This window comes from Puma concolor, chromosome B1, assembly GCF_028749965.1.
Source record: "Puma concolor isolate L17-30 chromosome B1, mPumCon1.1.hap2, whole genome shotgun sequence".
Taxonomy (NCBI): Eukaryota; Metazoa; Chordata; class Mammalia; order Carnivora; family Felidae; genus Puma; species Puma concolor.
This window is the reverse complement of record NC_141670.1, coordinates 40,426,094-40,443,289: the sequence shown is the minus strand read 5'-3', so window position 1 is coordinate 40,443,289 and position 17,196 is coordinate 40,426,094. Positions and strand designations below refer to the sequence as shown.

General features: G+C 39.7%; 1 protein-coding gene across 6 annotated transcripts in view; it reads left to right on the top strand.

Moving 5' to 3' along the window:
• Window positions 1-70: 70 nt before the first annotated feature.
• The window catches only part of HOOK3 (hook microtubule tethering protein 3), a 123,435-nt gene continuing 106,309 nt past the window's right edge, over window positions 71-17,196 (top strand). Inside the window, exons 1-3 of one of the 6 annotated variants that reach the window (XM_086703569.1) lie at window positions 71-366; window positions 8,586-8,671; window positions 15,452-15,550. In XM_086703569.1, coding sequence (XP_086559695.1) covers window positions 310-366; window positions 8,586-8,671; window positions 15,452-15,550 — 242 coding nt within the window. In that variant the 5' untranslated portion in view covers window positions 71-309. Of the gene's footprint in view, window positions 367-602; window positions 992-8,585; window positions 8,672-13,572; window positions 13,712-15,451; window positions 15,551-17,196 lie in introns of those variants that run through there. The other 5 variants (XM_086703564.1, XM_086703567.1, XM_086703566.1 and 2 more) reach the window with 5 other exon arrangements.

The following is a 17,196-nucleotide window of genomic DNA, read 5'->3' as shown; positions in this document are numbered from 1 at the left end:
GGCTCTGGCCTGGGCCGGCGCTCTCCGGAGGAGGGGTGTGGGGGCTGGGGGCGGGGACGCGGGGCTGCGGGCGTGGCCGGGGGCGCGCGCGGCGGGCGCGCGGTCCCGAGTGAAAAGAGAAGGAGGGGCAGCGGGGGTGACGGTGCGGGAGCCGCTGGCAGCGCCGGGAAGGTAGTCCGCGGCCCGGGCGGGAGGAGAACGTGGGCCAGAGGCCAGGTCAACTGCCCGGACCCTCCGACGCAGCCCCAGACCGAGCGGCAGCGGTTTCTGGAGAGGTGGGGAGGCGCTGCCAAGCCCCAGCTGGGGAAGATGTTCAACGTGGAGTCGGTGGAGCGGGTGGAGCTGTGCGAGAGCCTTCTCACTTGGGTATGTGATGACTGGCGGGTCGGGGGAAGACCCCCTCCCCCAGGCCTCCTTTCCGGGATCCCCCACGCTTGTCGCGGGGGGCGAGCGCCGAGGGCGGCGGTGCCGTCACATCCGGGGCCTGGGGCGGGCGGAGCCGGGGGACGCCGGTGCGGGCCGCGTCTACCCCGCGGCCGGGTGGGGCGGGGGGCTGCGCGGATCGTCTGGGCGCTGGGGGCTCGGCCCCGGGTCCGAGGGGAAATTTGCCAGGCTTGGGGTTTGAGGTGTTGGCTGCGCTCCGAGAGGAAACCGGCCCTATGGAGGCTAATGATGGGGTGCAGGCGGCACTGTGATTAGGATTGTTGTTGTTTGCAGCTGATGAGGCGCTGGTGCTTCCCTCTCGCGCTGCCAGGGACACCGAAGTGTTGGCTGTCCCTGCGCCCCGCGCAGCCGGTAGAGGCACTCGGGACCCTTGGTTACGACGCTCCTCGCCTTTGTTGTAGCGTTCACGGAGGACGGAGGTTAGCCCCTTGAGGGATGAGCCAGGCCCACTGGAAGAGAAAAGTACTTTGAAGGGAAGATAGGAAAAATATGAAAAGGCACCCCGAGACCGTATTTTAAGTGAGAGATGCGCTTCAGCGATTAGAAAGTAAGCGGTGTGGAGGTACTTGTTAAAGGTATAAATATAAAAACAAATCTGGAAGATATGTGGGGATCAGTAATGGAACTCGACATTTTGGGAGCAACGTTGTGGGATTCTGATTTTAAATTATTAAACTCATTAAAATGGTCACGTTTTAAAGTCACTACATGTTCAATTCTGATGCTAACAATTGTGCCTTTAGCAGCTTCTTCGAGAGCTGGACTTAAAACCCATGCTGTGTGTGTCACTAACTCTGGTGTCAGTTTTTGGTGTGTGTGTGTAGAGGTCTGCAGACCCACGGGATAAACCTTTTGCTTTTTCCCAGAGTGTTACTCATTGCTAAAAATGTTAAACGTCATTTCTAGAATAGGATGTTGATTGAGGTGACTACAGCATTTGGGTTCATGTTAAAGGTAAGACGCAGAGATTGTGTTCAGCGGTGCCTTGAGTTACAAGTTCAAATCCTTGAAGTATAGATGTCACTCTCCTGTGTGGGAGCACTTCCGTAGAGGGTTTAGAGAAGCATTGCCTTAGGTAGGTTGTAACAAAGGTGGTGAAAATACTCTTAAGGTTTTCATAATGTGTTTTGTGTCAGGATTCAGATTACGTCTTCTGATATAATACATACAATGGTCGGGCTTGATATACTCTGTAATTTTTTTTTATGTTAGGCTATTGGGATTTCAAGGGTTTTGTTTTTGTTTTTTGCAATAATACAGTTAACATACAACTTACAAATGTAATGGGTTCCAGCTTCAAACGAGGAGATGGATTCCACTGCTGTATTTTAGAGGAGAGAAAAACTGATAAACTGCATAATGTGGCCAAGGCAGGGGAGAGATAAAGGAAAGAATGACCACATTCTTTGGTACTGTGGAAGAACTAGATTTGGCAGAGGTTGTAAACAGAAGATTGAGAATCTTAAGGTGTGCTTTTTGAGTCTATACAAGTGCCTCCCTCAATGCTAGAAAAAGAGGCAAGAGGGCAAAGATGAGGAAGCTAACTGAATCTGAAGTAGGGCTACATTGCTTATAGTCTAGAAAGACAAGTCTTGGAAGTAGAGGTGTATTTGAAGAGCATCCACAAAAAGATGGTAATCGGTGCAATTATTTGAGTGAGAAATGCTAATAAAAATAGAGAGGAAGAATCATAAAGGGAAGTTTGAAGGGATACTAACAGAAGCACACAATATAAGAGCATCTATTTAGAATCTGGTAAATATAAAAAAAAAAAAACAGGTATCAGATACTAGAGAGGTCAGGGAATATGGTATTGTAGAAAAGGATTAAAACATTTTTTTTCAATGTTTATTCTTGAGAGGGAGACACACACACAGTGCTAACCAGGGAGAGCAAGAGAGAGAGGAAGACACAGAATCCGAAGCTGATTCCAGGCTCTGAACTGTCAACACGGAGCGGGAAGTGGGACTCAAACCCGCTAACCATGAGATTATGACCTGAGCCGAAATCGGACACTTAACCAACTCCCTTAAAAGGATTTTTGAAATGTCACTGGAAAGCTCATCAAGGAAAATTTCTGGAGAAAATAAGATTGGAGATTGTCGGGGTACCTAGGTGGCTCAGTCAGTCAAGCATCCGACTTTGGCTCAGGTCATGATCTTCTGGTCTTTGAGTTCAAGCCCCAGATCAGGCTCTGTGCTGTCAGCAGAGAGCCTGGAGCCTGCATCCTGATTCTGTGTCTCCTCCTCTCTCTGCCCCTCCCCTGCTGGCACTCTGTGTGTATCTCTCTCTCTCAAAAATAAACATTAAAAAATTTTTTTTTTTTAATTAGAGGTTGTCAACAAAACTGGAGAGCATAGTCTACACAAAGATTTACAATTCTGAGATTTTGAAACATTTTAAAACCTTGTGCATTGAAATGTTTTCAAAATAAAGTTGAGTTTAAATGCTGGATTTGTTTTCTTTAACTTGTCATTATAAAAAGCAGAATAAATGTGCAGAAAATGTTTGAGGTAGCTGAAAGTGTACATTTAGTCTAGTAGGTCCCTCATATCTGGAGGCCAGCTTATGCTGAAAACAATTCCAAAACCAAGTGTAAGAGAAAAAAATGTATGCAGTACACTCCAAAGACAAGACTCCCATTGGAGCACCTAGCAGGCTCAAATCAGTAGACCCATGTGACTCTCAATCTCAGGGTCTTGAGTTCAAGCCCCATGTTTGGCATAGAGCCTACTTAGAAAAGAATAAACTCCCATTTAGACTGATTTGCTCTATTTTACGTAAACTTCTAGCCGCCTTGGTCACGTGGGTTCTGTGCACACAGAAGGTTAGAAGGTAACTGTAATATTAGGCAAGATACAAGACAGCTGCTAGTGACCTAGAAGATCCAAGAACTGAAAGTTCAGTCTGGGTGATTCACCCTTTGAACTGACAGCCTTATAGAATTCAAGAGCCTCCATGCTCAGTTACTGAAGATCATAATTATGATCTTAAATATCAAAAGTTTATTTTCACTACATAGCATTTAGTACTAGATAGGTGGTATATAGTATACTTCAAAAATTCTTCCACTAGGAATAGTTAAAATAATAAAACCTCAGGTGTCTAAAGGGATGTATGTTAGTCGCCTATGCAGAATTCATTTCTGTGGACATGGAATTGCTTTAAATGCTGGATAAATTGTTATCGTATCAAGGAGCCTACTATCTCAAGAACCAAATGTTCCAAATTTTTGTTGAAAGCGGAATACTTAGGAAAAGACAAGGTACCATCCTACCAATGGAAAATATTTTAAACTTAAATTCCCTATCAGAGTTTATGCAGCAAGCAAGTTCAGCAGGATGTGCTTGAAAATTTCCACTCTACCTCCTCTCCCCACCCTCTGAGTCAAAATGTATTCTTACCTGTTAGAGAAATCTGCCCTGCCTATTACACCTGTCAAGCCTAATTTCTTGAACTTCACATGAAAAGATTGTGCTTTCCTGGGTTTTAGAAACTGAAAAACCAGAAAAAATCTGGAACACTACCAGTTAATGGCAAGAAGCTGAGTGGGAAAAGAATCGTCACATAGGCTCACATTTCTTCTGGGAAACCCAGCAATATTAACATATCCTTGTAATTTTCATATTACTTAGCAGCCAGTGAAATGCGTACTAGTGTATAGACTTGAGGAAGGTATAATTATTGTGATGGTATCTCCCACATTCCATTCTCTCTGCTCTGCCTAACTCTTCTACCAACAATTTTTGTCCTCTGATGGAGGAATAGGAAATCCATGTACAAAAGTTAAAGCACACTTTTTTTAAAAGCTTTAATTTTCTTTCTTTTTAAAAACTGAGGGTCAACATAAAATGGTAGGCAAGAGTATAGGTTCTGACATTAGACTACCTGGATTCAAATCCTATCTTTGTCTCATATTAACTGTTGGTGACTTTGGATAAGTTACCTTATCTCTGTGTTTGATCAGCATCATTGGAGGCTCATTAAAACACTGATGGCTAGGCCCCATGTCCAGAGTTTGTAATTCAGTACGTCTGGGCTGGGACCTGAGATTCTGCATTTCTAACCAGCGTCCAGGAGATGCTATTGTTAGTGGCCTGCGGAACCACACTTTGAGAACCACTGCTCTAGAGCAGGGATTTTTAACTTTAACATTACTTACATTTGGGGCTGGATAATTCTTTGTTGTGGACAGTACCCTGTTTATTTGAAAGTAGCATCCCTGGCCTCTACCTACAAGATGCCAATGGCACCCACTAATTTGTTAAAAACAAGAATGTCTCATAGGGAGCAAAATCACCTGTGGTTGAGCACTGTGGTTCTAGAGATACTAATTCCAGGTGATTTCATGTTTTACTTTTCTCATGCTTTTGTTGAGGAGGGTGAAGTGGAGGTTGGATAGTGTTAATACAGCTTTTTGGAACTGAGAGAGAGATTATGACCTTTCCCATAGAATTTCACATCTTAATGCTTTTAGGTGTAATTATCTTTAAATTTTACTGTACTGCTATCCCAAAATATGCTGTAGATGTTAACTCAGAGGTTATGAGAACTGGTAGAGGAGAGATTTTTTTTTTTTTTTAATTTTTTTTTTTTAACATTTATTTATTTTTGAGACAGAGAGAGAGCATGAACAGGGGAGGGTCAGAGAGAGAGGGAGACACAGAATCTGAAACAGGCTCCAGGCTCTGAGCAGTCAGCACAGAGCCCGACGCGGGGCTCGAACTCACATACGGCGAGATCATGACCTGAGCCGAAGTCGGACGCTTAACCGACTGAGCCACCAGGCGCCCCGAGAGATTATTTTTTAAAGTACAATTCACATACCATAAAATTCATTCTTTTAAAATGTGCAATTCAGTGGTTTGTAGTATGATGACCAGGTTGTGTAGCTATCACCACTATCTGATTCCAAGAACATTTTCATCATCCCAAAGGAAACTCCATAAAAACAGATTTTCTTTGGGACTTGCTCTACTTTATCTCAGAGCAGAGATGAACATCGTCTACCCCCATGATCAATTATTTACCTCAAGACCCAGTACAGAGAAAGCCACATTTAAAAAATCAGGATGAAGATAGTTTTTTCTAAATCCCAAGACAGAAACAGAATTTTAAAACTAAATTATTTAAGAAGAATTATTAAAAAATTGAAGAATTATTGAAGAATTGCCTGCTTTATTGAGTTTTTTCTTCTGATTGGCCAGAGGCAGTTTTTTAATCTGCTTTGGATCAGAAGGATTCAAATGCCCAGTGCCCCACCACATAAGAATTATTTGGTAAGCTTGTTAAAAGTAGATTCCTAGACTTCTGCAATTTCCCAGATGATTCTGATGTATACCAGGTTTGGGAATCACTGCTTGTAAGTTTAAAATACATAATGTGCATTCATTTTCTCATATATTCTTTTAGCAGCACATCTCCCCCTAATGTATTTTTCCCAATTGCTAGATTGAAAAACTCATAATAAGAGAAGTAAAGTAGCACACCCAGGTTCACACAGCAAATTAGGGGCAAAGCTGGGGATAGAATTAGTTTATTACATTCAAAACATACTGAGGGCTTGTTCTGTATCAGACATTGTACTAAGATTAGTGAGAGATGAATGAGATGTGGTTCTCACTGCTGCTTTTTCATTCTAAACAAACCTACAGGAAAGATTGATGTATCAACTGTAAAATGAAAGGTGCTTATCTCTTTAAACTACATTGTTGTTACCATATTACCATTGAAGAGGCAACTAGAGATAGTATGGAGTAAACTTTAATCTCAGTTCCTGCAGAGGTATTTATTTGTTCCATTTATTCATCTACTAATTATTTATTGAACCCCTACCATCTACTAATTATTTATTGAACCCCTGGTAGGGGGTTATGTCCGGGAATGACTTTGGGACTTGAGGTTAGTGTCCGGGAATGACTTTTCATTGCTTCTCCCAAATGGATAGCTAGATAAAATACACTTGCCATATGCTTTAAGGTAATTCCCTTAGTTTTTGTCACCATAACCACTACTGCCCACAAGACTCTCCTATATAGAAAATATGGAAAAGCTACTGACTGCACTTGTCAGCCTTTTTATTTTTTAAAGGTTTGATAGATGATACAGTACAAAGAAGTAGACACTCATCTTCTGTTAGCAAGAGACTAAATTACTAGACTGTTTGTTAAGGGCAGTTTGTCAATATTTATCAAAAACCTTAAAACGTACATACACTTTGACTAGTAATTTCACTTCTGAGAATGTAACCCAGTAAATAAAAATGTGTGAGAAGAACTGTTATTCCCAGTATTTCCATTGTCACTACTTAGTTTGATCTCATCGGTGTTCATAATGTAAACTTACTAAAATAAGTCTCTGTGCCTGCCTCTTTCCCTCCAATCCTTTCTTCATACTGCAGCCAGTGTGGTTTTTATGCAGTGCAAATCTCATTTCCTGCTTGGGGTCCTTTGCCTACTCCCCATTGTTCTTAGGATAAAGTCCTAACATGGCTTACGAGGTTTTGTACAATAATGCTTCCTTCTTTAGCCCCATCTTTCACCATTATACTCTTTTCCTTGTTCCATCTCTTCCTCCTATTCTTGCCCCCCATCCCATGGTAAGCAAACGTTTTTCATTCCTAGACTGCATCCCACTCTCACTTCTAATCTTTGTGTTGCTCTTTCTTTTTGCTAACCAATAAACTGCAAGAGCATGGCCTACCTCTGTCTTTTCTCAGTGATTTTTTTTTTTTTAAGTCTTGGTTGCACTATTGGGTATAATCATTGTTGGCTTGGCTGTATTATCTTACTCGTGGAAATACTTTCTACTATTTCTCAGCCTTGTCATGTTGACTAGTACAAAGTTAGTTTTTGGGTTTTTTTTTTGCAAATTTCTAATTCAGAATACATTTTTTTGAGAGAGAGAGCACGCCTGCGCACATGCACACAAGTGTGGGGGAGAGGAAGAGGGAGGGATAGAGAGAATCCCAAGCAGTCTCCACGCCCAGCAAGGGAATGAGATCTCACAACTGTGAGATCATGACCTGAGCTGAAATCAAGAGTCACTTAGTCAACTTAGCCACCCAGGCGCCCCTAATTCAGAATACATTTAAATTCAAAAGTAATTGAGGGGACAAAACATAAGAGACTTAAATATGGAGAACAAACAGAGGGTTACTGTAGGGGTTGTGGGAGGGGTGATGGGCTAAATGAGTCAGGCGCATTAAGGAATCTACTCCTGAAATCATTGTTGCACTATATGCTAACTTGGATGTAACTTTAAAAAAATAAATAAATAAAAATTAATTGACTATTTAACCTACTGCAGTGAATGTAACTTCTACATCTGTTTAAAGATAGTTTGGTTTTAAGTAAAAGAAGTCTCAACTTGGCAAGGCTTAAACAAATTTATCTCATATGCTTTGAGACTTCAACAGTTTTTAATTCAGTGGCTCAGTTTTGGCCTCAGGGACATAGTTCTTTGTATCCTTCTTCTGTCATACACTGCATTGGCCTCATCGTAAAATGGATTCCATTAAGAGCCAAGATGACTGCTTGTGACCATTGAGTCAACATACGTGTTCACATCAAGAGGAGATTGGCTTTGGGGTTCCTGACTGGCTCAGTCAGTAAAGCATGTGACTCTTGATCTTGGGGTTATAAGTTCGAGCCCCATGTTAGGTGTAGAGATTACTTAATTTAATTTAATTTAATTTAATAGATTAAAAAAATAGATAGATTAAAAAACCACTAAATTTAGTTTAATTTAAAAAGAGGAGATTGGCTTTTCTTTCCCAAAAGCTCAAGTAAGCTCTTTGGTTCAAATTGCCTTTGCCCTGTCAATCTCAGAGTCTGTCACTGGTAGAGGAGATGAAGATATCAGGACTTGCTTAGATTGATTATCTGTGATGAGAATGAATGCTGGGAAGTCACCAAGTGCCCAGCACAATTTCTTTCCTACCCAAGGGAAAAAATTACAGTAAGAACCTGCAGGAAATTTCCCACAAGGGAAAATGTTTCCAACTCTTCCACTTTTTAAAATTTATTCCTACTCCCAAGGTGAGATAATCACAAAAATAAGCTAAGAAATCTTCTGTGTAGTTAATCATGGAATCCACCGAACTCAACTCCCCCACCCCTCCCTTTTTTTTTTTTTCCCAGATCCAGACATTTAACGTGGATGCACCATGCCAGACCGTAGAAGATTTAACGAATGGGGTTGTGATGGCCCAGGTTCTTCAAAAAATGTAAGAATAAATTGCTTTGTCTTTTTGTATGTTCTTATATGTGAATATTTATTAGATTGAAAATATGGACAAAAAATAAAGGGTTCATATGAAACGTGTGTTGGATGTAGAATAAGAACTGTGTTGGTGAAAATTTTGATGGCATGTACTCGTTTAGGTACAGATTGACTGGCTGAAAGTTCAGTTAGGGCTTTAATTGTTATAACACTCCAGTAGTTTTAGCAGAATTATTTGCTCTTGTGTTTTTCAGCATAAGCTTGGCAGAAATTTTCATGTTAGTGATGAGATTTTCTCATTGTATCAGAATCTAGAGACTTAATCCCTCTAAAGGATTTTGCTCAAATGTTATCAGTGAGGCCTTCTCTGACCGCTCATATAAAATAAGTGACAACCATTCCCTTTTAACTTTTTGTGTTCTTTGAAGTATGTAACACCATCTTATATAACACACATTCATTTGTTTTATGCTGCTTCCTCCACATCCATGTACACACAGACACACACACACACACACACACACACACACACACACACACACTCACACACAGTGTAAGCTCCACACAGAGGCAGGGATTTGTTTTGTTCACAGTTGTATCCTAGCACAGTGTTTGGTTTTTGGTTGAATCATATGAAAATGCCCTATGTAGGTCACAAATATCATAAGTTTTTCAAGATTCAGTTTGCATCACGGATACTCATGTCTACTGAATGACTGAAAGAAGGACATACTTGTTTGGGATATACAAAACATACCTGATTCTTTCCTTCTAAGTACTTGAAAACATAGTAGTTGTAAAACTGATGTTGTATGGCTATCTTCAACTTTTGATCTGGGAAATTTTCAAATAAATCGTAACATGTAAATTTAAAAAATCATTAGGTTTGATGTGATTTGAGAGAGATACTTTTTTTTTAAATTTTATTATTGAGAGAGAGTGAGTGAGAGAGTGCACACAAGCGAGCAGGGGAGGGGCAGAAAGAGGGGGAAACACAGAATCTGAACAGGCTCCAGGCTCTGAGCTGTCAGCACAGGGCCCGAAGCAGTGCTTGAACTCATGAACTGTGCCGAAGTCAGACCTCTACTGACTGAGCCACCCAGGTGCCCCATAGGGAGATACTTTTGTCTTTGAAGCACTGAGCACTCTGAGGCCTCATGATATTAGAGATTTGCATATCAATAAATGGGATTTCCTGCAGTTGTGTTAAGAATTAATATCATCAGTAAATGAATTTTTGCTGTTGTTCACTTTGCAGTGGACTATGTAGAGTTGCCCATCTGAAAAGCAGTTCAGATGCCTGCATTTCAGAGAATCTATCAGTGTGCCTTTAGTACTGGGGACTCATGCTTGAAAACTAGCTTGCTGTCACTTTCTTCCAGAACTACGTGGCACATCTCTCCAGATACATAGGCGCATAGACTTCTTGATGGAGTGTGAGAAGGCTTATTTGAAACCTTGGATCAGGCTTGGTTTTAGCACTCTTGAGAAGAGTGAGCTTGTGATTTTCATGGTCACCTCTGAGTGATGCCCTAATAAGTTTTAGAAGTTGAATGGTCTAGAGAGTTTCAATGAAGCTAAGCTTTCCAAGTATATGTCACTAAATGGATTTTTTGTTTAAGTTAATTAGGGTAGGATTTCTGTCACTGCAGAAACCAGGACTGTATGTGTATATTGTTTTGCCAAACCAAGATCATAACATACAGTATTTTAATTTACCAAAGTCTTGTAGGCATATTTTTCATCAGTACTTAGTTTTTTTTTTTTTTACCTTTTTCCCACAAAATGCCTTCTGTTTTTCCTATTGTTGTGGTATAACATACACAGAAAAGCATAATAAAAAAAGTGAATTTGTGTATGTACATGTTGTATGTATTTGTGTGTGTATACACATCTAAGTAACCACCACCCAGATGGTTCCCTCATGACCCGTCCTAATCAATAACCCTTGCCCCCAAATAGTCATGATTGTGACATCTACACCACTAATTAGTTTTCTCTGTTCTTGGGCATCTTATAAATGGAATCATACAGTATGTACTCTTGTGTCTGACTTCTTTCACTCAACATAATGGCTGAGATTCATTCATATTGTTGCATGTTATTTATTTTTAATAACTGTATAATATGTATGATTTCAAGGAAGTTCAGTTCCTCCTTGTCCCTGTGGTATTTATTGAATGGCTACTTTGTGTCCAGCACTGGTAATACAAGGGTAAGCTACAACCCACAGGGCAGGTACCTTCAGAGAGTTTATAGCCTTAGGAAAAACAGAGTTTAAATAACTATGAAAACAAAATTGCTATTATAACCAGTGCTCCAGGGCAAAAATACACAATGTTATGAAAGTTTGTAAAGAGGCTTATTTAACTTAATCAAAGAAGACACAAACATTTACCTGAATAAAGAAATTAAATCTGCAAGATGATTGGTAACAGATTTCTTAGCATGTGGAAGAGCATACACTGAGGCCTCATAGGCTGATGGAGCATGGTGAACACCACCACGGAGAGAGGGTTTGAGTGATTAAAGCAGAGACAGGGGAGCATGTTACAAAATGAGATTGGAAGGATAGATGTTGCGAGATCACGTAGGGCCTCATGTCTTTATTCCAAGGGCTGTGAAAAGCAGTTGAGGGATTTGGGGTCAGGGAAGGGTTAACAGTCAGATTTACATTTTTTAAAACTTTTAAAAAAAAATTATAGTTAGTTAACGTAGTGTTATATTTGTTTCAGGTGTACAGTATAGTAATTCAGTACTTCTGTACATCATCTGGTGCTCATCACAACTGCCCTCCTTAATCCCCATCACCTATTTAACCCATTTCACTCCTCCCCTCTGGTAGCCATCAGTTTGTTCTTTATAGTTAAGTCCCTTTTTCTTTTTTTTTTTTTTTTTTTTTTTGGTGCCTTTGCTGGTTTGTTTTGTTTCTTAAATTCCACACATAAGTGAAATCATGTGGTAGTTGTCTTTCTCTGGCTTATTTCTCTTGGCATAATACACTTCAGTTCCATCCATATTGTTGCAGATAATAAGATTTCATAATTTTTTGTGGCTGAGTAATATTCCACTGTGTGTGTGTGTGTGTGTGTGTGTGTGTGTGTGTGTGTGTATGTATGTGTATCTCAATGTGCACCATATTGTCTTTATCCATTCAGTGGATATTGGGTTGCTTCCAAGTCTGGGCTATTGTAGATAATGCTGCTATAAACATTGGGTGCATGTATCCCTTTGCATTAGTATTTTTGTATTCTTTGGATAAACACCAGTAGTGTGATTGCTAGATCATAGGGTGGTTTTGTTTGTTTGTTTTAACATTTATTCATTTTTGAATAAATGGGAGAGGGGGCAAAGAGAGAGAGAGAAAGAGAGAGACACAGAATCCGAAGCAGGCTCCAGGCTCTGAGCTGCCAGCACAGAGCCCAACGTGGGGCTAGAACTCACGAACCACGAGATCATGACCTAAGCTGAAGTCAGAGTATCAACCAGCTGAACCACCCAGGCACCCCAGGGTGTTCTATTTTTAACTTTTTGAGGAATCTCCATATTGTTTTCCAAGAGTGGCTGCACTGGTTTTCTTTCTTTTTTAAAATTTTTATTTATTTTAATTTTTTTTATTTTAGAGACAGAGAGTGCATGCAAGAAGGGGAGAGGGACACAGAGAGAGAATCAGGCTCAGCATGGAGACTAATGCAGGGCTCAATCCCACAATCCTGTGATCATGACCTGAGCTGAAATCAAGAGTCGGGCACTCAACTGACTGAACTACCCAGGAGCTCCTCTCTTTCTTTCTTTCTTTTTTTTTTAATGTTTATTTTTGAGAGAGAGTGAGAACAAGGGAGAGAGAGAAAGAATGAGTGGGGGAACAGCAGAGAGAGAGGGAGACATAGAATCTGAAGCAGGCTCTAGGCTCTGAGCTGTCTGCCCAGAGCCCAATGTGGGGCTTGAAACCACGAACCTCAAGATTATGACCTGAACCAAAGTTGGACGCTTAACCAACTGAGCCACCCAGATGGCCCTCTTTTTTTTTTTTTTTTAAGATTTTATTTGAATTCTAGTCAGATTTACATCTTGAAAATATTCTGCAGGTGTAAAATAAATTAGAAGAGGCCATAATGATGAGGGATGATCAATTGGAAAGAAATTTGTAGTAAGTCAGAAGGGAGATTATGGTACTTTGGATTAGAAGGTAGTGAAGGAGATGAAGACAAGTGGGTGAACTCAAAATAGTAGAGAAAGCCAAATGTTGATGATTGGTATGGGAGGTATCAAAATTGACTTTTAAGTTTCTAACTTAAGCAAATACATAGAAGAAGGTGCAAATGACTGATGTGGGAACGTTGAAGGGTGATCTGCTATGGAGGAGTGCTGGATGTATCATGAGTTTAGTTTGGGGGACACTGACTTTGGTGTTGATACATAAGAGAAAATGCCAAGTTCGCAATAGATCACATAGATTAAGAGGGTAGAAGAGAAGTCCACAATCAATTTGGCTATCTCTTATTGAAGACATTATTGTGGGTTAAGTCACTTGGGGAATAGTACAGCATAAGAAGAAAATATGTGTAGCCTGAGCCTTGAAGAACTTTGACATTTAATTCTTGGTTGGAACCTCAAACAGCAGAAGTGCCAGAGAGGTATGAGGAAAGCCAAAAAGGTGGGTGCCAGGCAGAGAGTTGCATTGCAAATTGCAAATCTTTTCATTTTATCTGAGCTGGTAAGTGAAAAACTGTATCTTTCTGTAGTTTAAGTAGAAATTTTAGCAAATATAAATGGATGTAAGTATGTTTCTTGTTATGTAATTTTTTTCTCTTTTTAGTCTTTTAAATCATTTCCTATTAATCTGCTTTCCAGCTTCTAAAATTTTGTTGCTGTTGTCTTCTTTCTCTTTTTTTGTCCATATAGGTTCATGTCCCCCCTCTTTAAAAGACACATTTTTTTAAGAAAAGTTTTGGTTTAACAGCAAAATTGAGTGGAAAAGAGTTTCCAAATGGGATGATGAAAAAGTTCTGGGGATGGATGTTAGTGATGGTTGCACAACAATGTGAGTGCACTTGATACCACTGAGCCACACACTTTAAATAGTTTACATGACAAATTTTATGTATATTTTACTACTTTAAAAAAAGTTTTTACAGATTGAGAGAAAAGTATGGCAAATTCCCACATACTCCTTGCCCCACTATACACAGAGCTTCCCCCACTATCAGCATCCCATACCAGAGTGCTACATGTGTTGCAATTGATGATCCTGTGCTGACACATCATTATCACCCAAAGTCCCTAATTTATTTATTTTCTATTTTTTTATTAAAAAAAATTTTTTTTATGTTTGTTTATTTTTGAGAGACAGAGAGACAGACTGTGAGCTGGGGAAGGGCAGAAGAGAGAGGGAGACAGAATCCAAAGCAGGCTCCAGGCTCTGAGCTGTCAGCACAGAGCCTGATGTGGGGCTCAAATTCATGGACCATGAGATCATGACCTGAGCTGAAGTTGGCTGACTGAGCCACCCAGGTGCCCCCAAATTTATTTTAACTTTCTTAATTTCTTTTATAAATTTATAGTGTGAGCAAGGGAGGGGCAGAGAGAGAGGGCAAGAGAGAATCCCAAGCAGGCTCCAAGCTGTCAGCACAGAGCCCCGATGCAGGGCTTGATCTCACCACCATGAGATCATGACCTGAGCCAATATCAAGAGTTGGTTGCTTAACCAATTGAGCCACCCAGGCACCCCTAAAGTCCCTAATTTACATTAAAGTTCACTGTAGATACGTGTAGATACAGAGGAGTTTTACTGTCCTAAAAATCCCTTTTGCTGCACCTAGTCATCCCTCCTTCCCCCTAGACAGACTCCCAGCAACCCCTGATCTTTTTTACTGTCTCCATAGTTTTGCCTGTTCCAGAGTGTCAGGTAATTGGAATCATAATCATATGTAGTCTTTTCAGATTGGCTTCTTTCACGTAGCAATATTGCCTTTAAGATTTCTACCTGTGACTTGATAGCTCATTTCTTTCTAGTACTTTTCTGCAGCTTCATTGAGATGAAATTGACATATAGTAAATTGTACATTTTTAAAGTATAGCATTTGTTAAATTTTCACCTAAGTAGATACCTGTGAAACTATCACCACAGTCAAGATAATGAATGTGTCAATCACTCCAAAAATTTTTCAGTCCCTCCTTTTTCCACCCCTCTCCCATCTCTAGGCAACCACTGATTTGCTTTCTGTCACTATAGATTAATTAGCAATTTCTAGAAATTTATATACGTGGACTCACACAATATATTCTCTTGTTTGAGGGAGAAGGTATGGCTTCTTTCATGCAATATAATTATTTTAAAATTCATTCATATTATTGCCTGTAATAGTTCATACATATTTCATTGTATGGATATACCATGATCTGTTCATCTGTTCATCTGCTGATGAACATGTGGGTTATTTTAGTTTAGGACTGTTACAAATAAAGCAGCTCTGAGCATTAGTGTACAAATCTTTGTATGGAAATATGCTTTCATTTCCCTCAAGTAAAATCCCGCCTAAGAGTGGAATGGCTGGAACATATGGTTAAGTGTGTTTAATATATATTTTTTTACATGAAATTTATTGTCAAATTGGTTTCCATACAATACCCAGTGCTCATCCCACCAGGTGCCCTCCTCAGTGCCCATCACCCACTTTCCCCTCCCTCCTACCCCCCCATCAACCCTCAGTTTATTCTCAGTTTTTAAGAGTCTCTTATGGTTTGGCTCCCTCTCTAACTAAGTGTGTGTTTAATATTTAAGAAACTGCCAAAGTGTTTCCAAAGTGGATGTGCCATTTGTGGTCCCACAAGCAGTGTATGAATGTTCCTATTGCACCACAGTTTCACCATCACTTGTAAGGTCAGTGTTTTGTGGGGTGTTTTTTAAGATTTTATTTTTAAGTAATTTCTGTAATCACTGATGATGTCGAGCATCATTTCAGGCCATCTGTATATCTTTTTTGGTGAATGGTTTCCCGTAATCTTTTGCCTGTTGTTTATTTAGATTGTTTGTATTACTGAATTTAGAGTTCTTTATATTCTAAATACAAGTCCTTTTTCAGATGTATATTTTAAAATATTTTCTCCCAATTTGTGGCTTCCCTTTTCGTTTTCCTAATAGTGTCTTTGAGAGGCAAAAGTTTTCAATTTTGATAAAATCTATTTTTCTTTCATGTTTTTTTTTTTTATGTTTTTAAAGGTTTTGTTTTTAAGTTATCTCTATACCCAGTATGGCGCCAGAACCCACAACCCTGAAGATCAAGAGTTGTATACTCCACTGACTGAGCCAGCCAGATGCCCTGTTTTTTGTTTTTTGTTTTTTGTTTATTTTATTAAGAAATGTTTAGCAAAGCCAGGGTCACTTAAGATTTTCTTCTACATTTTCCTTTAGAAGTTTTATAGTTTCAGTGCTTATATTCAGGTCTATGATGCATTTTGAGTTATTTTTTGTATAGAGGATTGTTTTTTTTCTTTTTTGCGCTATTTATTAAAAAGATCCCTTTCCCATATTTTCAGGACTTTTGATTATGTTGATTTGCCTAATGACCAGACAGACATCATCCATAGATGATTAAATTCTTACTTGTTTAAATATTTTTTACTAATAGATCAGTCACTAGAAACATTAAGGTGTTCAAAACGAAAACCTATTTTTTCCCTTAAGTCTTGAGGGAACTGTGACTGTTAAATGAATTTTCTATTTTCAACCCACTTCAGAGAGCACAGGATTTAAATTGACTGTGCTGTTAAGCCTGTGATTCTTGGTTAACCTGCAGTATGTGTGCCAAAGAACAATCAGCACTTTTCCTCATCAGCTTTGGCTCTGAAAGAAATCTGGTTCTCCCCTAATGCTACTTGTGCAGGCTTCTCAAGTGATGGCTATTTTTACTCCACAGGCTTTAGAAGTACACTTAGCCCAGAGGCGGTGCTCCTCAGTGCTGTTCCAGACCATTCTCCTTCATCTTCCCTAAAACCCTGGTTTTGAATCTTATGATATCATCCACTACCCTTCATTGTTGCTATCATTTCTTCTTGTTTCTCAACAGTTTTGGATCCTGGCACACGATTGGCTCTTTTCAATACTACTCTTATCTAAATTCTTGGTGATTTGGATATCCTTGCCTACCAGTTTCTTGAACTCTTCTCCATTGATCTTGTCTTCTGCTAGATTTCAGCCACTCATCCCCATGGTCATACCCCGTACCTTATAATTAGTGATAATGTGTAATCCCTCCATAATCTCAGTTTTCTCATTACCACTGTCTGATTATTGTTTCCTGTCTTTCCACCTCACTTCCTCTGGTATCAAGTGTCCAATAATTCTTTGATTTTCTTCTGCCAGTGGGATCTCAACATTGTCCACCTTCATCTCTTTTTCGTTCCTCTTATTTAGCTGAAATTGCATGGTCAATCATAATCACTCCCTTGTGTATACTTTTAGCTTTGCTGCCCCCCTCATATTTGTTTGGCAAAACCACAACTCTGCTTAAATCTACCGTCCCACCA